The sequence below is a fragment of the Pangasianodon hypophthalmus genome, chromosome 3 (assembly GCF_027358585.1).
Source record: "Pangasianodon hypophthalmus isolate fPanHyp1 chromosome 3, fPanHyp1.pri, whole genome shotgun sequence".
In the NCBI taxonomy this organism is placed as follows: domain Eukaryota; kingdom Metazoa; phylum Chordata; class Actinopteri; order Siluriformes; family Pangasiidae; genus Pangasianodon; species Pangasianodon hypophthalmus.
This window is the reverse complement of record NC_069712.1, coordinates 9,232,198-9,257,604: the sequence shown is the minus strand read 5'-3', so window position 1 is coordinate 9,257,604 and position 25,407 is coordinate 9,232,198. Positions and strand designations below refer to the sequence as shown.

Genomic DNA, 25,407 nt, shown 5'->3' with positions numbered 1-25,407 from the left:
CACATACATGTATAGACGTATTGCTATTCATACCTCATACCTTGCACATGTACATATATGTACTCAGTGCAAATGACAAGGTGTACAAATATGTAAGGTGCATTGTACAGAGATATGAGGTGTATATATATCTGGTAGAGAAAGTAAAGACCAGCTCAGTGCAAATATAGAAGGTGCATGTAGTAATTAGTCATTAATGTGCAAGGAGACAAGTTCTGAATGAGGTGTAAGGGCAAGTTACCATGGAATTAGCTGTTACTATAGAATAATAGTTTGTCAAAACAAACAAAGCTCCAAATGTGTTGTTTCCACACATTTGGTTATTGATCCCTGTTAATCTGACACCCCCCCCACCACCACCAATTAAATTACATAATTATATCTATAGAAGTTCAACCTACCAAAGACAATCTTCTACACCTCCGTTATCGAGTCCATAACTCCTCCCCTCAAGCCTAAAACCTCATGCCACAAAATCAGTTTCTTTCCATCCGCAACTGGCCTCATCAACAATACCTAGGATCCACCATGGTCTCTTATCCGCCTCCATGGACATTACACATTACATTAATGAAAAACCCCACTTTTCTGTTTAATATGCGTTACATTAACGCACATAACTCAGACTGCTATACTGCACCTTCTTACCTCAAACTGTGAGCACTTGCACTGGCCCACTTTTGCGCATCCTGGACCAATGTACAGTTAATGTCTCTAGTTTTATTTTATTTTCCTAAATGTTTATATTTATATATTTATACTTATAGATGTTTACCTTATTAATATTATTTTTATTTCTTGTATTACTCTGTTATTACTAAGCACAAGTACACCAAGACAAATTCCTTGTACATGTAAATCTACAGTACAGGCAATAAAGGTGATTCTGATCTATATTAGCTACCTAGATTATCTGTACATCTCCAAATATCTATCAGTCAGTCTATCTATCTAATTGCTATGACACTACTTATACTACTTCACCAGCCACTTTTTAGGAACACATGTTCACCTGCTCATTCATGCAATTATCCAATCAGCCAAGTATGTGGTAGCAGTGTCGATGATATGGCTCAAGAGCTTCAGTTCATGTTAAAATAGAACACTAGAATGGGGAAATGTGATCTTGGTCATTATAACCATCGCATGGTTGATGGTGCCAGACAGGCTGGTTTGGGTATTTCAGAAACTGCTGATCTCCTGAGAGTTTCACGCTCAACATTCTCTAGAGTTTACACAGAAATTTACGAAAAACAGAAAACACTGAGTTAGCTGCAGTTCTGTGGCTGGAAATGCTTTGCTGATTAGAGAGGTCAGAGGATAATGGCCAGCCTGGTTCCAGCTCACAGAAAGGTTACAGTAGTGCAAATAACCACTATTTACAAACGTGATGAGCCAAAACGCATCTCACAGCACACGTCACACATTGACGCATTCGGACTACACCTGCAAAAACATGGACAAGAACAACCTGTAGTTATAAAGAACACTACTCATACGCAACACATCACACTTCAGAACACAACAACTCCAAAGACCACCACAGGAATAAAACCAGCAGTGGTAACAAATCCCACAGGTCTTCAGCCGGACGGTGAACAATACAAACACAAAATAATGTGCAGATATAACGCATACGGGCACAGCCAAACATGTAACACGTTCAAACACTAACAACAAATACTTCATCTTGCAAAACAAAGACATTAAACACCAAAATAGCGAGCCCACCGCGGGGGCTCACGGGTATGCAAATTAGCGCGCGTTCACAGCAGCGCCGAGCCGCTACAGTTCATTCACACTTCATCATGTCTTTTATATAGGTTACTTTCAGGTTCCAACGTTTCCTGTTTACGTTTTGTTATCAGCATTGAACAGTTCTCTTCCCTGTTTTGTGTATATTAAAAAAAGTATGTTCCTTTCGCTATTAAAGGCTCAAGTTCCTCTTTAAGACCACAGGGAGAACAATGTAGCCAGTGTCTGAGGAACTGCAACACAGCCGCACTTCACAGATTAAACGATAAAGCCGCTGCTTCCACCTGCAGTAAAGAAACTATCTCCATATTCCTCCAGCAGATAATCGAACATAACATAACATAACATAACATAACATAACATAACATAAAAATGCCAAGACGTTTGTTACAAATCGGTTCTGAGTTCATTCTTTGCAAGTTTGCGCTTCAAACCAGTTTTATTTAAACACTTGTCTCTGTGCGGAAGTGATATTTTATCGCGCGTTAACGCTGGTGCTTCTCGCAGATGCCTGTGCGCAGCTTCGCAGATCTCCGTCTCATGACTTCCGGAAGTGCATCTGGATGTATGCGTTAGAGATCAGAGGAGCTGCTTGACGTCTGCGTGACTTGAACGCACCCCTCCTGCTGTCAGACTCTGATGTGTCAGTTGTAAACTTCGTCCTGTGTGTAAAAGAGAAACCAATTCGTTAGTGTTAAAAGTTAATTCTAAATGCACCGGGTGCTATAATGGATGAGTGTGGTGGGTTTGAAACCCAGTTCACGTCTGTTATGCAAAATGTGCTGAGGACAGCAGTTGGTGAGGCGACGAAACTTTTCGAGGAGACTTTGCACCAGCTCAGAGCTGAGTTAGTGCACCTGAGGCAGGAGAACGTCGAGTTAAAGAGCGGCATTTTCACTCCTCACTTCAAGACAAAAGAAGCAGGAGATGGATGTCCAAGAGCAGAGCATGCCAAACGCGATATTGGTGTACAGTGTGGTGAGTTTTACAGCATAAACACGCTTATGAACTAACGCATTACACACTTCCTGTAACAATATAAAGTGACTCAGAAAGGCACACAAATAGCCAGTCCATTGCAAACAGCATGCATGCATGGTTGCAGTGGGGATTTCCTGACTCTGTATAGCTGTCATTTCTTAGCCAAAATGACCACCACAGGAATAACATCTTATATCTTCATTTCCCCCAAGTTACATTTTCAAGTTTAGTCACTGAAAAGACACTCTTACTTCCATGTTGTTCCTCAAGACTTCACAAAACAATGCAGACTTTATTCACAGCCCAGACACATCCAACATTCCACCACAAGAGACACCACATTTTCATAAAGCAGCCACACAAGATATATACTGTAATAAAAAGTGTCAGAGTTAAAAAAAAAAAAAAAAAAAAAAAGCATGTGCAATGTAGAAAGTGGTGTATGCATGATGCATTTCTTTATAAGACTTCATTATTTAAGTGCATTGTCTCTATCAGAACATATCCTCATGCTAGTACAAATAGTTCCTGCTCTAAAAATAAAACCCGGCTAGTGAGAATCTTTTTAACTTATTGCTCAGTTAAGTGGTTACTGAGGAGAAAGGTCTTAAATCTTTGTTTGAGGACAGCCAGGGGAAAGTCATACCACCACCTGGGTCTTGATCCATGTCTTCACTGCACACTGAGGGATGTCCAAGGATTTTCCGTCCAATTCCCACCCACTAGTGAACTGTCTCCTATCGCATGACAGCTTTGAACCAGGGAGGGTGGGGCAAACATGTTCAGAGGAAAGCACTGTCTGCCCTCTTCTGCATACATGAGCCCACAGAATGCCCATGATTGTCTAGCGATCATATCATCCCTCCCTGCCCAGAGAGCATGGCCAATTTTGCTTTCTTGATATGCGATCTCCTGATGATAGGGTGAATGCTTTTCTGTTGTGTCACTCTTAGGAAATAAAACGTTATCTAGAACCGTAAAGTGGTTTTTGAAATTTTTCTCTGCAGGAGCCCTCAAAACTTTTATATAGAACTTTACAACAGAGGTTTCCCATTCATATAGGGTTCCAAGGAGAACAACTTTAAGCAGTGAACCCTTAGTTATCCAAAGAACCCTTGAAGAACTGAAACATTCAGAGATTTATCTCTCTGAATGAATCCTAAAAATTTTAAGATAGAACGGTACCCAAACAAGCCCACTCTCTGTTCTATACATTCTTAGAAATGAAAGGTTAAATCAAGAACCAACTTGTGTTTCTGGAGGAACCCTTAAAGGTTTTATGCAGAGCACCACAGCAGAGGGTTTCCTTTTCAGGAATAGCAAGACCATTAAAAAAAAAAAAAGCAACTCTTAAATATCCACAATAACAGGGTTATTTTTTTTCTAAAAATGAAGTGTAATTATGTAAAAATTCATCACATCCCATCACACCTAACCCCCATGTAGCAGCACCATTATTCAGCTGAAAATGTTAACCAATGTTAATGTTAACATTTGTCTCCCAGAAAAGCCCACCATGGTTGAAAGATGCTGCAGCCCAGCACCAATTGGTGACCGTCTAAACTTGCGACACATCTCGAGTGAACGTCTTGAAGATCTCTGTTCCAGCAGTTCAGAAGATGGAAACAGGCAGCTTGCTTTGCTTCTCATAAAAAAAGAGGTCAGCAGTGAGATAAAAATTTAAAAAATAATAATTTGTGATGTTATTTGATAAATGTACATTTACATTGTATTCCATTCTGTGTCAAGATCTATTCAATGGTGTAATTTCTGATTTGTAACTGTGTAATTAAATGCACTCAGTGGCCACTTCATTAGATATATCCACCTTGTAGCTGCACTCACGGACATGATCAGGTTCACCTACCACATAGGTTCCCTCCTCTTTTTTCCCTATGTTTACCCACTTCAACTCAGGAAGGGCTGTTATTTAGCTGATTAGTGGAACCAGGTGTGTTAAAGCAAGGAAGACACTGCATGACAGGGGGTACTCCAGGACCAAGGTTAGGAACCTGTGACCTACCAAATAGGAGCAGTTTTTTCAGTATGCACTTACTGACTGCCCTACAGTGACTGTCAGCTTCTCTACTCCATCATTCAAAGAAAAGGGACCACCATAAGACCCACCACTGGCCAGATATTTTTTCATCTTTTTTTCATCTTTAAAGCACATTTTTAGTGCAGCAGTGAATTTGACATGGAAGAATTTGTGGTTTTTGTATGAGTGTTCTTACTGGCCCCTTTATTAGATTTACCGATCTTGTGGTTACACCATGTAGGTTTAGAGTTAGATGTTATAGGTCAGCTTTTTCCAATGCACAATTAGTGTGAAAAGTACCCTAGCTCTTTCAAATCACATGAACAATGTTGACTAAATATTTTTTTGGTTGGTGGACCTATTTCTCAAAGCAACAATCCCATTGAGGTGTTTAAAATGGTCTAATTGTCTAAAAATACAGCAGGCCTATAGTCAGTAATTATATAAATACAAAGTGCATTTGTCATGTAGGTTTACCTGTTTTTTTATTCCTCAGCCTCAGGAGACTGACTGTGATGAATATGCACCAGGATACTTCTTACTGAAGCAAGAGGGTGCTGAGCCAATATTGGTTCGTAAAGAGCCCTTTAAAAACACCATGGAAAAAGGTGGGGTAGTTCCTATAAAACTGGACAGCGTTTCACAAAACCTTTTCTATGCCATTACCACTTCTGCTTCTGTCCTTTCCATTTCTTCCACCTAACCCTGCTTTGCATTTATCTTTCTGCATGTCCACAGTTTTGATCCCCTCAGCAATCCAAACAGTGAGCAGAAGCTATGGAAACCAAAAACAAATATCAACCACTAATGCATCATCACCCAAGACCACTGTTTCCTGTAATTATACAATGGCCTCATCAAGTAACGGTGTCACCCAGACTGAAAGTATGTCTAGAGTTAGTGGATGGTCATCTTTGCAGAGTGAAACAGAAAGACAAAAAAAATCTGCATCAGCTAAAAAGTCAGCTTTGTCAGGGCTACCTGCTAATTCAACCCAGTCCCTTCCTCCAGTTAGTGTATCTGCCTCAACAGTCCTGCCTAACAGGCTAGGTCAGATGTCAACACCTAGAGCCCAGCAACCAGCGCCATCTGTTCAAATGGATGAGTCTCTTCAGGCAAGCATCCAACTTAGTGTACCTCCATCCCAACAAGTTGTTCAAAATATCCAGCATTCAGCTACAGTGCCACAGTTTGTCCCTAAACTGGTTACGCCCCCTCTCCCTCAAAACCAGAGCCCAATTACGGAATCTTGCCCCTCTGGTCAGTTATTACAAACCCTGGTTACAATTGCAGACAAAAGATTCTCAGTCAACAAATCAGTGACATCATTAACTGAATCTTCTACTCAGGCCACAAAGCCTTCAGTTTCTCACCCTCAAACTGTGATAACTCCTGTCCAGAACATGACACAGCTAGGCCATTTCCCATGTCCTCGGGTCCAGGCTCCTTTTCCTCCAGACCAGCATTCTGTTGCACAAGGACAGGTTCCTACTTCAGTATCTCAGCTTCCACCTCCACCAAACCAGGTCCCAATGCCACCCACCCAAGTCCCTGTTCCATCCATCCACCTTTCAATTCCAGCAACCCATGCACTATCTCAAGTACTTGTTCAATCAAATGACATACTTCCACCAAACTCGCAAAGTTTAAATCTACAAGGTCACCTTCCTTCTGTGCCTCATCATGATCTGACCCCATCAACCCAGCCATTTTATCCTTTGACTCATGCATCATTTGCTCCACCTTTCATCCCACTTCAGTCAATGAAGCCTTCTGTTCCTCCAAGTTCGATTTCCCAGACCAATGTTCCATCTCCACTGGAGCATGCCACATCCCACTATGACATTTTGTCTGATCCACTTTGTTCATCTTCAGACCAGTATTTTTCAACACCTGATAACACATCAGATTTGCTTCAGCCCTTGCCTCCCATGCCTTTCCACTCACCTGTTGTATTAAACCAGCAAGAAACCACATCTATGATCCATTCCCAATCATCTGGACAACCTTTGCAGCTTGCACCTCTTCTTACTTTGAAGGAACAGCAAGCAGCAGCCTCCAATCATGGACATATATCCAAGAGAGGACCTAACATGCCTGTGGAGATCCCTATGTCTACAGTTAATAACTTTGAGGAAGATATTCAGAGATATCCCCCTCTTGCTAGTCATGAATCCACAAACTGTGAAAGTGAATCCATCACTGTAGAAATGCAGAATGAAGACCCCACTGAGAATAATGAAGGTAGTAGGCCTGCAGTTATTCCTGGACCAATACAACATTATACAGTTCTTTCCAAGCCTGGGCCAAACTTTATAGTACCAGATTCTACAAAAGAACAACAGACCTTCAGAATGAACATGGTCAAGGATTTACAGATGGACAATGACATTAATAAGCAGAAAGAGGGATGTGACACAACCTGCCAAGTGTGGGAACCATCTGATTTGTCCAGTGTATTACCCCAGTCAGCATTAAGTGCTCCTGCACAAAACATAATACAGAAACCTGCACGGAAAGTGCTGGAAAAGAAGACTGAGTGCTCTGAATGTGGCAGGATTCTCAGCAATGCATCTTCACTGGAGAATCACATGAGGCTTCACAGAGGTGAGAGGCCATATACCTGCTCCCAATGTGGAAAGGCCTTCCCTAGTGTCCGAGGCCTCAACCGCCATGTAAAAGTCCATGCAGAGGAGAAAGGCTACAAGTGTGAGGAGTGCGGCAGGAGTTTCGTTTACCAGTTTACCCTGACCAAACACAAACTCATCCACTCTGGAGATAGGCCCTTCCCCTGTAAGGTTTGTGGCAAGAAGTTCTTGGCAAAGGCAGACCGGGCTACTCACATGCGCATGCATACAGGGGAGAAACCATTTTTTTGTAATCAATGTGGAAAAACGTTCAAGCATAGAGTTGCATTGAACATGCACATGCAGGGACACAGGGGGGAGAAACGCTATGTTTGCCCCCATTGTGAGAAAGGCTTTGTGGATTTAGGTAATTTTAAGAGACATAAGCGTATCCACACTGGGGAGAAGCCATTTGAATGCAAAGAGTGTGGTAAGCGTTTCACTCAGTCAGCCCACCTCAAGAAACACATCAACACACAACATGCGGTAGTGAAACCAAAATAGAAAGTTCATAATATGTTCATAACAATTAATTAAAGTTCATAATAACTCATGAGAAGAAACTATCACCAAATAGTTTTGTGAAAACAAAACTTATCTTGTTTTATTAGTTAAAAGTCATAGTTTTAGCATCAACTGCTGTATAATAATGCATTTAACTTTTTATTGTAGTACTTTTTTTTATCTTTTTAGTAAGTATGTGTAACTCTGTGGTGATTTTTTTGTGAAAAAGTATCAGGTAGCATTGTCATTTATAATTCCAGGAAATTAAAAGACTAATGTTGTTTCTGTGCTATTTATTATTCCTTTTTTATAATATCCATGGGTTAAACCCTTAAGGAACTCAGGTTAAACAATTCACTGTGAAAATGAAAATAGTGCTGATACACTGATTGTGAACTTGATTTGAACATAATATGCCAACAAAACCAAATAAAATGTGAAATGTTTGAAGAGTGTTAAGTTGTTTTATTTTTAAAGGGGCTTCCCATAAGGTCTAAGCTTTTAATTATGGTTTTCCAAAAAATACTGTGACCTAATAAGTCCCCTTCTGTGCTTTCTGCATACAGCACTTAATTTCAGATTTACCTCAAATACACATTATGGCTTTTGTCTAAATTGCTATGAAGGATGTTCTCAAACATCCACACATCATAACAGTAGAAAAACAGTAAATCTCTTACATAAATGTATTTAGCTTCTTTATATGTATTTATGTCTGCTGCTGACACATTCATGTTTTTACATTAGTCCATTTGGCAGGTACCTTTATTCAAAGTGGCTTGTAAATGAGGTGGTATGCAACAACTGTCTGAGAACCCAATATCCACCAACTGGCCAGAAGCAAGTAAGAAGTGATTATAGGAAAATTAGAGGAAGTAGCAACTGTGTATTGGTACACAGGAGGGCCACAAATAATGTTTGCAAAGTTATACCAATTAATAATTCTAACAAAATGTGTCATTTACATCAGAACAGAAAACACGCTATATAGCCAAAAGTTTGTGGACACCTGAGCATCACAAGCGTATGTGTTTCTGCCCAAACTGTTGCTACAAAGTTGGAAGCACACAATTGTATAGAATGCCTTTGTATGCTATAGCATTACAACTTCCCTTCCCTGGATGTTAGAGGCCCAAACCTGTTCCAGCATGACAGTGCCCCCGTGCACAAAGCGAGATCCATGAAAACATGGTTTTCCAAGGTTGGAGTGGAAGAACTCGAGTGTCGTGCACAGAGCTCTGACCTCAACCCCACTGAACACCTTTGGGATGAACTGGAACTCTGACTGCACCCCAGGCCTCCTCACCCAACATCAGTGCCTGAGCTCACTAAAGCTCTTGCGGCTGAATGATCACAAATCCCCACAGCCATGCTCCAAATTCTAGTGGAAAGCCTTCAGAGATTGGAGGTTAATATAACAGCAAAGGGAATGGGATGTTCAACAAGCAAAGAAGGATGTGATGGTCATGTGTCCTCAAACTTTTGGCCATATAACATATTTATGAATATTTATACACGCACTCATAAGCAGAGTATAGATACAACTTGCTAAACAGATCCTCAGTTCAAATTCAATTAAGATTCTAGAAGATTTAAAGGTTTTAGTGTATTAAGTATCTTTGCCAGAAAAGAAGCAAAAGATATTTTGAAGCCAGAATTGACAAACAGAAAAAATTAAGAACATGATCTGTGATGGATTGGCATCCCAGGGTTTATTCCTGCCTCACGCTACCAGTGTTCCCAGTATAGGCTCTGGATTCATCATGACCCTGACCAGGACAAAGCAGTTATGGAAGATGAATGATAATGAAAGAATGAACAATATTAACGCAAACAGACCCCTAAAGCTCCTCCCTTTACTTTAGGATTACTTTTGCCCCTCCTGGTGGTTGATGTGTATACTGTTGGGAATGTAAGAAATTTAATAACCTTGCAAGAGGTAAGAGGGAATGGGATAGTGATAAAAATACCCCTGTACTTCAGATTAAACAATACCACACTTTTATTTCACCTTTGTCCTCTCAGGTGATAATGAACATAAGATCATGAAAAGTAAGAGCCTTAAATATTAACAAATGCATTGTGTGAGGGTGAGTTTAAGCAAGCCATTTTCAGAAGGAACAGTTGAATAGTCAAAATTTTAGTTTTCCACATAATACATAGATAACTCATTTAGCTGGATAATTTTACAGGTTCAGTTTAAACATGGTTTAAATAGAACTGCACAGCATACCAATTTACTAAATGTAGCTTATTTAAAATAAATTTTTACAATAATATGATAGTATGTCACTCACATTTGACCCTAAACACTGTGGTGTTATACATTTTCATTGCATTGGGGAATACTTTTTTTCTATTTTGGTTTTTACGTGGTTGCATGGGTACTTTTTTATCTATTTATTTTTCATTACAAGGGAAGCACATTATGCACGCAATATGCTCAGGGCTGAAACCAGCAGACAGGCCCAGAGAGGAAGAGACAGACTGAGGGAAACCCCTCCGCTCCTCTGGACAGAGTAGGTGCATTTCCCTACATTTCCCTCCTTATCAACAGCAGCTACAATTACATGAGGTGAGCAGCAGGAGGCATTGTAGTAACCCATGACTACGGTTATACCCCCATCCACCACAGTCTCATAGGAGAATGTGCCACTGCCTTTCTGGGTGGAGATGTGTTCAGTACCAGATCCACCGCCATCAGTGATGTTGACAGACATGTTCCAATTTGACTGGGAGCAGTCAGATGGACAGACAGCACTAGCATCAACAATCAGACACTTTGGAGGAGTAAAGTCAGTCACCTGTTCAAAGCAAAGGAAAAAAGATTAATAACAATAATTAAGAATAGTGAATGCTGAACTGTGTATATTGTATATGTGTTCACTAGAAGAGAATGATGCAGTGTGAAAGTTTGTATCCCCTATGTTTTTTGGAATGGAAAATGGAAGATACCTCTATTTTAAAAAGTAACTCTATTTTACAATTTGTCTATAAAAATAATTGAATTGTAGCATTTAAGAAATGAAATACAGATATATCCCACCTCAAGACAACACTTTTCCATCAAAAATTTGCCTTCAAAATATAGCCTACATCTTGTCTTTTTTATTTTTCACTGTTAAAGCAGTCAGTTGCCTATTACTAGATTCATAATTCAGAGTAGTTTTGCTAAGCTGCTATTATTCTTCTAATTTGTAGTTTAATTAAATATAATTTAAACATAAAACATTTTGGTTATATTAGCCTATTTAACAACTTATTATGCCTCTCAGTTTTTTTTTTTCTTTCACATAATAAGCAAAGATTTAGACATTTTTTTCTATGAATGTATAACATTTGGCAAAGTAATAACATATATGTCAAGAAAAAATGGGAAAAAGTTTACTTAGCAGTTTGTTGTGTTAAGAACAGTTATGACGGGATGAATGTGGAGTGGGGTGGGATACAAGAAAATGCAAAAGGTTGGGGCAATTATAAAGACAGCGGGTGGACATGCAAGGTATTAGAGGATATTGAAAATTATTGTGGCAATATCATTCAGATTTTGTCCACTATTAATAATTTCACGTAGAACATTTGCCCCCTTTCTTAAGTGTAACTTAACTGTAATGGAGGAATGTCTGTGGAAGCTAACATTAAATTTCTTGTTGCTATAAATGATATTTCTTTGTCTTCATTATTTTTTCATAAAGGCATGCAAACCTTTGCATTTATCTCTACCTTGTTGGAAGATCGTTCTCTATCATTAGTAATGATTACCAATTCTTTATAAGGTTCCTAAGATCTGCTTCAGGCCCCTCAAAAGTCTTAGTTACTATAGTAACAAATACAAGCAAGATACCTCGGCGAGGACAGACATTCGGAGAACGGCATAGTTAGAATCATCAGCTCCGGGCCCTTCAGCCAGAACGGTCAGTGTGACATCGGTTCCTGACGCAGTGCTTGCAGGAGGTTTGATAGTCACTGTGCCTGAAGCATTACCTCCTGGGTTCACGGTAAGTCTGAGATAACACAGAAATATTATACATGTTTTTATGCAGATCTGATACCAATATTAGTCTTGCTTCTACATGTGTTAAGATAAGAACATGTCTTATAGCTATATGCTATATATCTGCATCCTGCCTAAAATATTCAAACATTTCAAAATAATTTCAGCTGTGAAGCGAAGGGTTACATTTAAATTTGAATTGACTGATTTGTTTCATCACAAATGAAGTACTATATTTACCTGGTGTCATATGTGAGAGGAAAATCTTTGTCATTCTTAGCACTGATTACGAACTTTCCACCAGTTCCATTAGTAGTTACAGTAAAAGATACGATAAAGTCTTTTCCTGGCACCATTGCGGTGCCTACTACAGCCTAGGGTGTGGGGAGGGAAAAAAAATTAAATACATTAGATGAGACAAAGGAGAAATGAGGGAATAGCCAATTCTGTGTATATTTGAAGTACCTTGACAGTGACTTTAGACAGGGACATCTGTGTTGTGGTCTGCCTTTGGAAGTAGCTTGAGGTGGTCTTATCTTCTCCTTTTATCATAACCACAAATTCCTCTTCTGGAGCTTGATTCACAGTAACCAGAAAGTTTCCATCACCCAATTCTTTGATGGTTCCATTCGCCACATTGGCATTTGAAACTTCCACTAGAGCAACTTGCTGTAGCTTCAGAGCTTCAGCACCCTTCTGTCCAGTTATTGTCATTAACAGCTTAGCAGGTAAGCCTAAGAAAGGATAGGCATAGTGATTAAAAAGATAAATATTATGTTTAGTTTTTTTTTTTTTTTTTAATTATTCTATACATTCATTAAATGGATGTATGTTTTCCACCAAGCACAATAAGAAACATGTATAAACCAGGGGTATTCAAAAATTTGGAAAGGTCCAGTTATTTAAATTTGTTTGCTTACAAAGGTCAGGATAAGCAACTAACACAATTGATTTCATGAATTCAACAGTTACCTTTCAGCGCGTCACCATGACTGATTAGTTTATGGCTATAAATAAGACAATCTGAAGTTTTTAAGTTTTGTTTCAGCGGCATGGTGGTGCAGCGGCTAGCCCCCGGTTTGATCGGGTTATTGTATGTGTGGAGTTTTCCCCTAGTCTGCATGGGTTTCCTCCAGGTTTGCTGATTTCCTCTCACCTCCCAAAACCTTGCCATCAGAATGACTGCCTGTGCTAAAGGTGTCCATGTGTGTGTGCCATTATATAATAAAAATTGTAATTCATACAATTATTGTGCATTTGCTTCTGGTCAAAGGTGGAAGGTTCTGCAGTATTTAATTTTATGCTTGGCTAAGATGAAAGTTGAAAAAGAAATGTAACGAGCGCCCCAACCTTTCTGTGGGCGACCATCAATAATAGCAAATCCTGGGTGGGGTCCACCGAATTCCTCCACGAAGTTGTAAATTAAAGTTATTGCACTTTGACCTGAAACAAAAAAAAACATCCCTTTAGCCAGTTTTGTTATCAGTTATTCTTATTTATTTACTCTTTTTCACATGATACTTGAAGACATTTCTGCATGACATGATACAGTATGTATGTATGTTAACTTCCAATTACAGTTATTATATCTTAGAGTTGTTATTTACAAGCATTAAAAATGATTTTTAAAAAAAGATATTCTAATGCCATATCTCAGAAAAATGTGACACATTGTGGCACAATTTATCATGATAATAATATTATATTGTCATATTGCCCAGCCCTACCTCTGTTTTAGCATGATGAAGAAATTTTCAGATTGTTCACTCAACTAGAAAGCTACATTACTATTTCACTTTGTATTCCATTTCCTGTAGCATCTATAGGATAAAGCTCACAGGAAGTCTCACAAGTCAAACCTAATTGCATTTTCTAGAGAGCTGGCCAAGAACCACCCAATTTGACAAAAGAGGCAATCTGACTTACATTGGAGATGTCCAACCACATGGCTGACTTTTTCCCACAGCCTGCTGGCAAACGCGCAGGATTATCTTGTGTACCTGCCACTAAGTGCTTCACAGAAAACTCTTAAATAATTCTTAAAGATGGGATTCTGTTGCAAGTAAAACTCACTGTCCCTGTGTTCAAAAATGTGTTTTCCTGCTGGAAACCAGCATACAGCATTGCAGAGAACCAATCAGATTTCACTTTTCAAGATCCTGAATGTTGTCACCAGAAAAGTGTACAAAAGTTACCAGACTAGCTCACCCGTCACTTTGATAGTGTAGGCTTCTGTGGATTCCATGCTGATGCGCCACAGGCCTGTTTCATTTGAATTGCTGAAGTCAAGCCGCTGCAGGTTCCCCACAGTATGAATCGAAGCAAGAGGCCCATTACTTGTGCTGTGAGGCTGAGACACACCTGATAAACACCGTTAGTTAATGTCAGGCCAGAGTTGTTCTTGGTGGAATATTTTAAACTGAAGCAAACCTCTCAGCCCCTAAGGATCTGCCAATTACAAAACCACTAATAATTTCCTATATTATTATTCTGTTAGTACAAAAGTTGATGAGATGCATTTTATTATTTACAAAGCATTCATGTGGCATATCATTGTTGTTGTTATAGTAAATTTGATTTACACTTCAGTTACTATAACATGCTAAAACTGTGTAGTACAATTCAAATGATACGTTGGACTCACCTGATGGGCTATGCAGAGTAAACTTGAGGTTATTTCCTGTCAAATAGGCAGTAATATTGGACAACGATCCATCTAAAAAGAAAGGGAAATTCTCCACACGACCTAGGTTCCTGGCTCTCTGCAGGATTGTTACCTGAGACACACCACGGATAGAAAATTTTCTCATTATTCTTGCTCAGCCTGGCCCTGAGCTAGCAATACACATCTGCTGGCTAAACCAGACAGCTGAAATGCAGAAGGCAAGGAAACCTATTTCAGACCAGGCTAACAATACATGCACTATATATGGTTTTCAGATAACAATACATGATATATAAAATGATGCTATATGGTGAAGATGCCAAAAGTGGTAATAGCAGTTTATAGGAGGAGATGTTTTGTACCAGTGGACAAAAGAGTCTTTTACCCATGGTTGAACAAGTGAATTCTGATTTGATGGTAGGTACCAGGACTGGCTCAGATATCACCAAACAAATTGTAAAACATGTTTCTTTTACGTATTCCCTACTCCTGTGAGCAGTATAATAGGAAAAGGCAGAATCTTAACCAATACTGAGAAAAGAACTTCAGGAAATAGTGACCTTTCAGAGATGATAAGGACAGGTATTTATCCACGTGTGAGCTTACTTATGAACCTTACAGTATACCTGTTCTGTTACACTCTGCTTTTAAGGGAGTAGTATAATATTGACAAACACTTATTTGTGGAGTATGATGGAACATCTAACAGCCATAATGAAGAAATAAACTGGGATATTCTTCCAGCCACCACAGTTTGGCGTTTGTATTCTGAAATAATTGGGGCTTTAATGCAAGTGTGGACAAGCAGTAGATGAGTACCACCTTTGTGGCTAGAACTTTACAAAAATCCTCAACCAAACCAGGAGAAGGGGTCTTACACATATAAACTGTTGTGTGAAGGTATACAATGTAAAATATGTTTATGTTCTGAATATGTTTATGCAATCCTGTTTCAACATACATTAGATTTCTTACCAAAGCAGATGTGGAGGTGTCTAAGATGATTTCAGTAGCACTGGGCAGATTGGCTTTAGTGACCTCTATAGCTTGACCTCCAGAAGCCAAAGCCAAGTTATAATACACCTGGAAACCTGAGCGTCCCTGTGCACTCAAAGATCTTGTTGATCTCGTCTTTTTTGTCATGAAGAATGAGACCTGATTATAAGAGAGAAGGTGTAGAATAGCTCAGGTTATAAGAGCAGTAGTAGTTAAAAAGCTGCAACATCATATTGGTGGTACTAACAATAAACATGCTTACAATAAATACAAAATTTAGTTAAAAACATTTTATATAATCATCATATGAACTCTGAAGACTGAAGTGTTTACTGTGGACTTGGTGCTGCGGATGAGGGCGATGACGGTTCTTTCTAAGTGCATGTCTTTTGCAGTGGCGTCAGTAAAAACATAAATGTGAGAGGAGGCAGGAGCTCCAGTCAGAGCCAGCTGAGAGAGACAGAAACACAAATGCATCATTTTAAAGCTATGTAAACTCAATTGTGATTCAGTCTATGGAGGATTCTCAGTATCTCAGTAAATGCCTGTAGGGAGGTTATACCTGCAGTCCTGACAAACACATTTCTGGTTCATCATCACCACCCTTAGCATCGAGTTTAGAAATCTCAGTCTTCATCGTGTCTGGGTTTGTTGTCCTTATAAGTGGTCCAAAGCCTAAAAAAAAACACAAAGAGAAACAAAGCATGCACAATTAAATACTGTAGGTCTATGCCTCAATTGTTATAATCACTGCTATGCACAAGTTTGAGTGTTCCCTTCTCTCAAAACACCTGACCTAGTCTGTGAGCTAACTGGAGAGGTAGCTGAGCAGCTAAGGCTCTGGGCTACTGTTTGGAAGGTTGTACTGTAAGTTCAATTTCCACCACTAATAAGGTACCGTAGTTGGGTCCTGGTGCAACATTCTTAGTTTCTCAATTGGAAGGTGCTTTGGATAAATAACAGCAACCAAATGAGCTAAGGTAATATAATTATGAAGACCATAAGTAAGATGCAGGGATGGTGTAGGGATGGTTCCTTCCTCCTCTCAAAAAGGTGGACAGTCTAAATTGTCCCTTGTGTAAATACAGTATATGTGTATGTTGTGATGGTCTGGTGTAATCCTGCCTCACATTCAGTGCTCCTAGGATAGGCTCCAGATCCACCATGTCTGTGTTACTAAAGATGAATGAATGAATGAATGAATGAATAAGTTGGATCATCTGTGATGGGAGTAAAGAAAACTGAGCTCTAGTACTGGAGTTGAGAAGCCCTGTGCTAGGATAATGATAGTCGTAGTGATGCCTTTGAGACAGGAAGAATATGCAAATGTGGAAAGGAGGAATTGGATATTCACTTACTCGGGTCATTAAATGGGACCAATATGTATTCTGAAGGTTCATCCTTTGTCCCCTTCTTAGTGTCAATGATTTGGTATGCAACTCTCTTAGCTTCAGCGATGTCATCAGACATGCTGCCTGTTGTGTCAATTACAAAGCATAAGACAGCAGTACGAGCAATGCCCATCATCCTGAGACAGAAATGGGGGAGAGATAAAGAGAGGGAGAACGTGTTAAAAATGAGTAAAAACAAGTTATACATGTTGTTTACATCCTCTAGCTCTCAATCCTGTCTCCTACCGGAGATAATTTTTATTGCCAACGGCTCCACGAATATCCTCCAGGAGCTCAAGAGTAGCCTCTGTTGCCAGTGCGACTGCGGTGTCGTGTAGGACTGCGTTATGGGCATGACGCTCATCTTTGCTGATTCCACCACGAGGATTTTGGGTACTGCTAAGATCAGCATTGCCACCATGACTGCATTTACCTAAAACAAACACAAAAAAAGGGTTTACAAATAACAATACCCTCACAGGTGGAAACAGAGCAGGGTTGGTTTGTCAATCTAATGATCATATGTATTTATATTTGTAGGCCTTGTCACTTTTTTATGTCTCTAGACCTATAACACATATCAAAGTCATCTAAAAAAAAACTGTGATTAGTAGCATTGTCATGCAATGGATTTGGATAGTTTCATTGTTTCGGCCTTCTTCTGGCCCAGAAATTAGCTCTGCTTTTTTTCCTCTTAAGCAAGTAACCCATAATATATGTTGTTTTAAAAGAAGTGGTGGGGTCATGTGGGAGCAAAGGGAGACTTAGAGGTGCTGTAATTGTAATTGCAATTCATTTCACAGGCAGCAGAGGGCTCTAAAAATTACAAACTGCTCCGCTAAGTGTAGCATACTGCATATGTTCACACCTTTAGGTTTGCTGGGAGAAAACAGGCCCATGTATCCTGATGTGAGTTTCCTCTCTTTCAAAATGGAGGGCAGCAGAGGGTTTGAACAAGTACCACTGGCACAGTCACTGCAGGTTGGGGTGTCCACATCTACACACACACACACACACACACACACACACACACACACAAATTAGTTCAATGAACGGAAAAGTAGTTCACGGTGAGTGTAATCTTGGTCAGTGCTCATAAAAAAGAAGTGCCAATAAGTCAATAAAGACAACAAAAAAGATATTTTAATAAAAGGGTGAGGAAGTACAAAATCTCACAGCAATATTAAAACACAAAAATACAAATAAGATCAAATCAAATGAAATAAAATAAAATAAAACAAAAATATGTGAAAGAACAGATTAGATAAAACAACATATTACAAGGCTGAGTTAGCTAACCAAAGAGCTGAGTAAAAAGGAAGGTCTTAAGCTTATTTTTTTAAAGGAGGACACAGTTGTGGCAGGTCTTATTTGATTTCTGTATTTGATTAGAAGTGGAGTGATCTATGGATAGGAGCAATATGAGAAATTAGTAACATAGAAATCCTTAAAAGTGTGACATAAATTAGACTTTGAAACTTGTAGTATATTATAATATCTGATTGTTATTTATTTATTTATTTATCTGGTCATGCAAATGGGCAAATAATTTTAGTGCCAATTATTTCTCATTTAATATAACTTCTGTGCTACAAGCCATTGCAAAGGGGAATTTGAAGGTGTCATCACACAACATTTACCTGCAACATTGTCTATGGTGAGATCTGGTTTAATGAGGTTGATATATATGTTCTTGTTACCCAGCTCCACCCAGTTAGTGTGGCTGTAAAAATCCTGCAAGACATAGCTGTACATTAGTCTACAATTAGGTTGTAATATTACAGCATTTTTTTTTTACAGTGAAAGCAAATTTAAGTTACATGTTTACACTTAATTTAGTTTAAACTGTTTATCAGAGGGATTCTCTCACCTGCAGAGTGTGTAAGACTCTTCCCAGTGTTTCCCGAGCAGCCTGTAAGTTATCCTTACGAATGCTGGCTTTGACTGAGGCGACACCCTGGCTGATCAGAGAATGTCCCTCCTTAAAAGCCTCACTGCTGAAGTGATGCGGATTACTGGACGCATAGTCACGATCCACTAGTCCATTCTGCATGTAAATCTGATTCAGGGCTTCATGGAACTTGGCACCTGACACCTGACCAGTGTCTGTACCCAAACATGCACGCAGCAGTTCCTCCGCAGAGGAACCCTATGACAAAGATGACAAGAGAAAAGGAGATGAAAAAGTTGCTCACTCAGAGTTTAACTCATGAATGAATAATGAGAGAATGAAATTTTAATCAAAAGCATACTCACTGATGGTTTAAATGGTCTTCCTTCTGACTCAGCCACCGCCTCACATACTTCATGGATCTTTTTCATCACAGCTTTGCCGGTGATGGTCACATGCGTGTTGCCACTGCCTACTGGCATAAATGTCTGCACGCCAGGCAGAACCAGAACCAGCAGAGCAATAACGCACACCGATGACCTCATCTTCAGCTGAGCGATAAGAATGCATATCACTTTATGTTGTTGCTTTTGAATTTCATTAGAAAATCTATGCTTAGCTCTGGTATAATTTTCCAATATTCTTATTGGAATACAAAGAAAAATGATAAAATGCATCATGCCATACACTCAGTAACATGGGATTTTAAGGTACAAACATTTAGTATACCTTTATTCCACAGCACTAATTCAATTCTGATTGGGCCACCAATCAATTCTGATTGATTAATGCACTCCTTGTAATGCGTAATTGTTTCTATAGTAACAACTTTTGCAGTGACTACACAAACTGATTTTAAAAATGTGTGTGAATGTTTTCAGTAAGAAGACAGTCTTGTAAGTCTTTGTAACGGTCAGAGTTAAAACTTTAGGTTTTCTACCAGTCCACAAGTCTTCTGTATGGAGGGTTTTGTGGTTTCTAGGTAACTTGACAAGCTGCATTTTTTGTTTATTAACATGAAGAGAGAAAAAATAAAGAAGCTAGTGAGAGAATGAATGTTTATAGCAGCTATATTGTAAGTGATAACAGGAACTAACTTGTTTCATGGACATTCAATTCAATTCAATTCAATTTTATTTGTATAATGGACATTGTCACAAAGCAGTTTTACAGAAATAAATGGATTCACAAAAATATATTGTAAATGGACATTCCACAACTTTAAACGTGACTATAAAGGACAAAATGTATCACATAATAAAGAAATTTTTAATCATTGTAATTGGAAAATAGTCACAGGCCGGGGTAGTGTTATGCAGTCTGATACAAAGCGGAGGTTGAAGTTGACTATTTTCCTAATGCACCCTGTCATGTTGTATTCCTTATATAATAAACATCAGACTTCAGTTTTTATTCTAAAAAATTTTTTTTTAAATAAATACAATATATTAAACACACACACATACATACATACAGTGCATTCAGAAAAGATTCAGACCCCTTCATTTTTTCCACATGCTTAATTAAAGCTTTAAAAAAAAAAATTCACATCAATCTACACTCTATACACCATAATGACAAAGCAAAAAACTTTGCAAATTTATTAAAAAGAAAATACTGAAATATCACATCGATATAAGTATTCACACCCCTAACTCAGTACTTAGTTGAAGTGCCTTTAGCAGTGATTACAGCCTCAAGTCATTTTGGGTATGATGCGACAAGCTTTGCACACTTGGATTTGGGGATTTTCTGCCGTTCTTCTCTGCAGATCCTCTCAAGCTCTGTCAGGTTTGATGGGGACCATCGGTGGACAGCCATTTCTGGTCTCTCCAGAGATTATCGATTGGGTTCATGTCCGGGCTCTGGCTGGGCCACTCAAGGACATTCAAGGAGTTGTCCCTAAGCCACTCTTGCATCTTTTGCTGCATTCAGCTTTCCTTCTACCCTGACCAATGCCCCAGTCCCTGCCACTGAAAAACATCTCCAGAGCATGATGCTACTGTCACCATGCTTCACCATTGGGATGGTATTGTGCAGGTGATGAACAGTGCCTGGTTTCCTCCGGACATGACGCTTGGAATTGAGGCCAAACATTCTATCTTCATTTCATTAGACCAGAGAATCTTGTTTCTCACAGTCTGAGAGTCCTTTAGGTGCTTTTTTGCAAATTTCAAGTGGTGAGGCTTCCATCTGGCCACTCTGCCATAAAGCTAAGCTTGGTGTTGTGTTGCAGTGATGATTGACCTTCTGCAAGTTTCTCCCATCTCCACACATGATCTCTGGAACTCAACCAGAGTGACCATTGGGTTCTTGTTCACCTCTCTTACCAAGGCACTTCTCCCCTGATTGTTCAGTTTGGCCAGGCGGCCAGGCAGAAGAGTCCTGGTTGTTCCAAACTTCTTCAATTTAAGAATTATGGAGGCCATTGTGCTTTTGGGAACCAGTGCAGCAAAAAATTTTTTGCAGCCTTACCCAGAGCTGTGCCTCAACACAATCCTACAGGCAGTTCCTTTAACCTCATGCCTTGATTTTTGCTTGATATGCATTTACACCTATTAGACTTTATATAGTCAGGTTTGTGCCATTCCAAATCATGTCCAATCAATTGAATTTGCTACAGGTTAACTCCAATCAAAGTGTAGAAACATCTCAAAGATGATCCAGAAATGGGACGCACCTGAGCTAAATTTCAAGTGTCATAGCAAAGGGTGTGAATACTTACGTCAATGCGATATTTCAGTTTTTTCTTTTTAATAAGTTTGCAAAGTTATAATAAATATGGTTTTTGCTTTGAAATTATGGGGTATGGAGTTTAGATTGATGTAAAAATAATCTAAAGCCTAAGATTACACACTCACACACGTTCACACACACACACACACACACACACACACACACAAATATATATATATCCATATATATATACAGTTGAGGTCAAAAGTTTACATACCCCTTTCAGAATCTGCAAAATGTTTATTATTTTACCAAAATAAGAGGGATCATACAAAATACACGTCATTGTTTATTTAGTGCTGCCCTGAATAAGATATTTCACATAAAAGATGTTTACATATAGTCCACAAGAGAAAATAATAGTTGAATTTATAAAAATGACTCCCTTCAAAAGTTTACATCCCCTTGATTCTTAATACTGTGTTGTTACCTGAATGATCCACAGCTGTGTTTTTTTGTTTAGTGATAGTTGTTCAAGAGTCCCTTGTTTGTCCTGAACAATTAAACTGCCTGCTGTTCTTCAGAAAAATCCTTCAGGTCCCACAAATTCTTTGGTTTTCCAGCATTTTTTGTGTATTTGAACCCTTTCCAACAATGACTGTATGATTCTGAGATCCATCTTTTCACACTGAGGACGACTGAGGGACTCATATGCAACTATTACAGAAGGTTCAAACGCACACAGATGCTCCAGAAGGAAAAACCATGCATTAAGAGCCGAGGGGTGAAAACTTTTGAACAGAATGGAGATGTGTACATTTTTCTTATTTTGCCTAAATATCGTATTTTTTCATTTAGTACTGCCCTTCGGAGGCTACAGAAGATAGTTACATGTTTCCCAGAAGACAAAATAAGTTAAATTTACCCTGATCTTCAAATTCAAAAAGTTTTCGATCCATCACCTTGGAAGGTGAGCCTGAAGAAAGCCTTTTCTTTTGTCTAGCCACTAACGCAAGTATATATTGTATATATTTTTTTCCTTTCTTTGGTGCCTGATTTTTAAATACAATTTCTTCCCTTCACTAAAGATATTTGTAGTCACATTTACAGTTAGTAACATAAATTATTATTCAGTCTGCCAATCTGCAGTCAGAGATATCCTAGATACTTTAAAATAATCCAGAAATTATGACATAGATGACACACTATAAACAGTGTTAATAAAAAAAATGCAACATACAGTTGAATCCTCAACTGTAATTTTTCATACCTTCACAGATCCCACGCTGACTCTGAACTTCCTCCAGAAATGCGTAACTTTCTGAGATAACATATGCTGTAGTACACCCTACTGTCCATATATAGATGTTGCAATGCAGGGTGTGGCACAGTTCTGCAAAGTAATTAATTATGGTTATGGGAGTGTTATGGGAGGGTCTATATGATGTCGCAATCACAGTAATCAGACACAAGATATACAAAATAATGGGAAACACAGGGATTGCAATATTTCCATCATCTGTGGATAACTTTGTGTTCACAAAATTACACCACAGTGTCCTCAACTGTCACAACAATATTGTGAGTTAATCAACATTGGAACAGTTGAACTTAACAGAAAGTGGACTCGTAAACTGGCAATTATAGAGACTGGTCTTTGGATAGTAAACTTACAGAATGTCACAGGGAGTAATTTTTTTTCCCAACCTCACCACATAAACCACATAATATGCTTGTTTTGAAAAAGAGTTGGGGCCATGATAAGAATAACAGTTCTCTATTAAATTTGTTTGTAATCACTATATCCATAGTGATAAATGTGATGTCTTCCAATATAGATCACAGATTTATGCATTTGCACAAATGCCTTTAAGACTGCTATTCAAAGGTGAAGCTCCATTCAAAGATCATCTTACTTTAGAAGAGCTCTTTAAAGTCTTATTATGATCATATGACAGACTTTAACAGGTTTATTATGTACTGTAAATATAGATATACTTCAGTGTGGTCCTTACTAGAACCAGAAGATATGACCACATCACCCCTATCTTATCCACACTGCATTGGCTCCCAATCAAATTTGTATTGATTATAAAATACTACTATTGACCTATAAAGCACTAAATGGTCTCGCGCCACAGTACCTGAGCGAACTTTTGGTCTTTCATGATCCGCCACGCCTATTCAGATCAAAAGGTGCAGGCTATTTGTTGGTACCTCGAATAATGCGGGCTACAGCTGGGGGTAGAGCTTTCTCTTACAAAGCCCCACAGTTATGGAACAGCCTTCCACTTAGTGTTCGGGGCTCAGACACAGTCTCAGTGTTTAAGTCTAGGCTGAAAACATATTTGTTTAGTCAAGCCTTTTGTGAATAGTTTTCTTAGGTACAGGGGCAGGTCTGGAGGGTTTCACAGGCATAGAGTGTTGTGGTGAACTGGGATGTTTGGATGCTGTCGCCCCCCCACTCTCACACTTTCACTCAGGTTTGTCGACAGTAGAGTGGCTGGCTGCTTTATATCCCAGGGCGCCCTCATGTCTGTGTTAGCTTCTGGCTCTCCCTTTTAGTTATGCTGTCATAGCTAGTCTTGCCGGAGTCCCTGCTTGCACTCTGCATGCAAAGTACATCGTGTTTAACCATTAGAGGACAAAAGCTCACCTAACAATCTCTTCCTTTCTCTCCATCTCTCTCTCCCTCACTCTCTGTCGAGCTACACATGCTACTTCTGAGATGCCAGTGATGCCAGTGATCCTGACCCCTTCTGCTCCTCCTCGCTGCCTGACCCATTCTGATGCCCTACTTCTGGTTGGAGTTCTCAGCGGTTGAGTTCACTCACTGCTGCTGGGGGTGGCCCCATATGGACTGCCTGAAGAACTGTTTGGATTGCTGGGGATGGCACCACCTGGGGGCTGTGGAGATGGCTTGGGATCACATATGGGGAGCTGTACTGTAATGGCTTGGGACTGCGATTGCTGTAGTGGCTTTGGGGCTGCAGTTGCCACGAGCAGCTTCGTACTCAGGACTCCATCAGTGGACAGTGGATAGATTTTAACCAGCCAGACTTCTTGCAAAAACTGTGATGAATTTATTGGTTGCACAGTTGCACTATGTGTCCATATAGTACACAATAATAGAAGGGATTTATTTATAATCGCACTATCCGTTGCACCCAGATGAGGATGGGTTCCCTTTTGAGCCTGGTTCCTCTCAAGGTTTCTTCCTCATATCATCTCGGGGAGTTTTTCCTTGCCAGGGGATAAATTCACAGTGATAAATTCAAATATTTACAATATATTTTTGTGAATCCATTTATTTCTGTAAAGCTGCTTTGTGACAATGTCCATTGTTAAAAGTGCTATACAAATAAAATTGAATTGAAATTGAATTGAAGTGTGAGTAGCTCAGTCAATAAATGATCTGTTTACTAAAGTTCCCAGCACATATCTTCTGTTTGTGACTTTTCCATTTATGGCAATAAATGGATGGCTCAGTTAGATCCTAATATTATATATTTCGCATTATGTACAATCCTTCATAATATCTTCCAATATAGAGTTGTGTTCCAATATAGAATAGTGACACTGTTCACATTTATGGCCTCTGTGCATAGAGAACTAAAAAATGTACAAAAAAAATGCTTTATGTAATATCCTGTAAAAACGCACAAGTGTGGCCATACCTACTATTCATGCACACGTTTTGTAATTTCTTTCCTGCTGTGCTGCTGAAGATAAGGTTGCCGACACGGACATGACAAGTACAAAATGACACAAACGCATAAACTTCAAGATCTGTTCAGATAACTTATCATCTGTATGTAACATGTAGTCGGGGGTTTGACTTTGGAGACTGTGATGACATTGTATTCACCACTCATCTGCTGGTCTACAT

General features: G+C 39.1%; 2 protein-coding genes across 2 annotated transcripts; one reads left to right on the top strand and one right to left on the bottom strand.

Annotated features, from left to right (window-relative positions):
• Positions 1 to 2,253: 2,253 nt before the first annotated feature.
• LOC113539201 (uncharacterized) lies at positions 2,254 to 8,351 on the top strand. Its single transcript, XM_026934827.3, has 4 exons — positions 2,254 to 2,733; positions 4,242 to 4,396; positions 5,271 to 5,382; positions 5,513 to 8,351. Exons 1-4 carry the CDS (start codon positions 2,484 to 2,486, stop codon positions 7,903 to 7,905), a joined length of 2,910 nt encoding a protein of 969 aa, XP_026790628.1. The 5' UTR covers positions 2,254 to 2,483; the 3' UTR covers positions 7,906 to 8,351.
• Positions 8,352 to 8,484: 133 nt separating this feature from the next.
• vwa11 (von Willebrand factor A domain containing 11) lies at positions 8,485 to 22,857 on the bottom strand. The gene is made up of 17 exons (XM_026934907.3): positions 22,789 to 22,857; positions 19,208 to 19,393; positions 18,822 to 19,100; positions 18,592 to 18,685; positions 17,820 to 17,948; positions 17,198 to 17,384; positions 16,919 to 17,088; positions 16,123 to 16,235; positions 15,894 to 16,010; positions 15,540 to 15,719; positions 14,544 to 14,676; positions 14,108 to 14,260; positions 13,250 to 13,342; positions 12,365 to 12,633; positions 12,140 to 12,273; positions 11,750 to 11,909; positions 8,485 to 10,709 (listed from the first exon to the last, which is right to left on the bottom strand). Exons 1-17 carry the CDS (start codon positions 22,849 to 22,851, stop codon positions 10,332 to 10,334), a joined length of 2,838 nt encoding a protein of 945 aa, XP_026790708.3. The 5' UTR covers positions 22,852 to 22,857; the 3' UTR covers positions 8,485 to 10,331.
• Between the last annotated feature and the right edge of the window lie 2,550 nt (positions 22,858 to 25,407).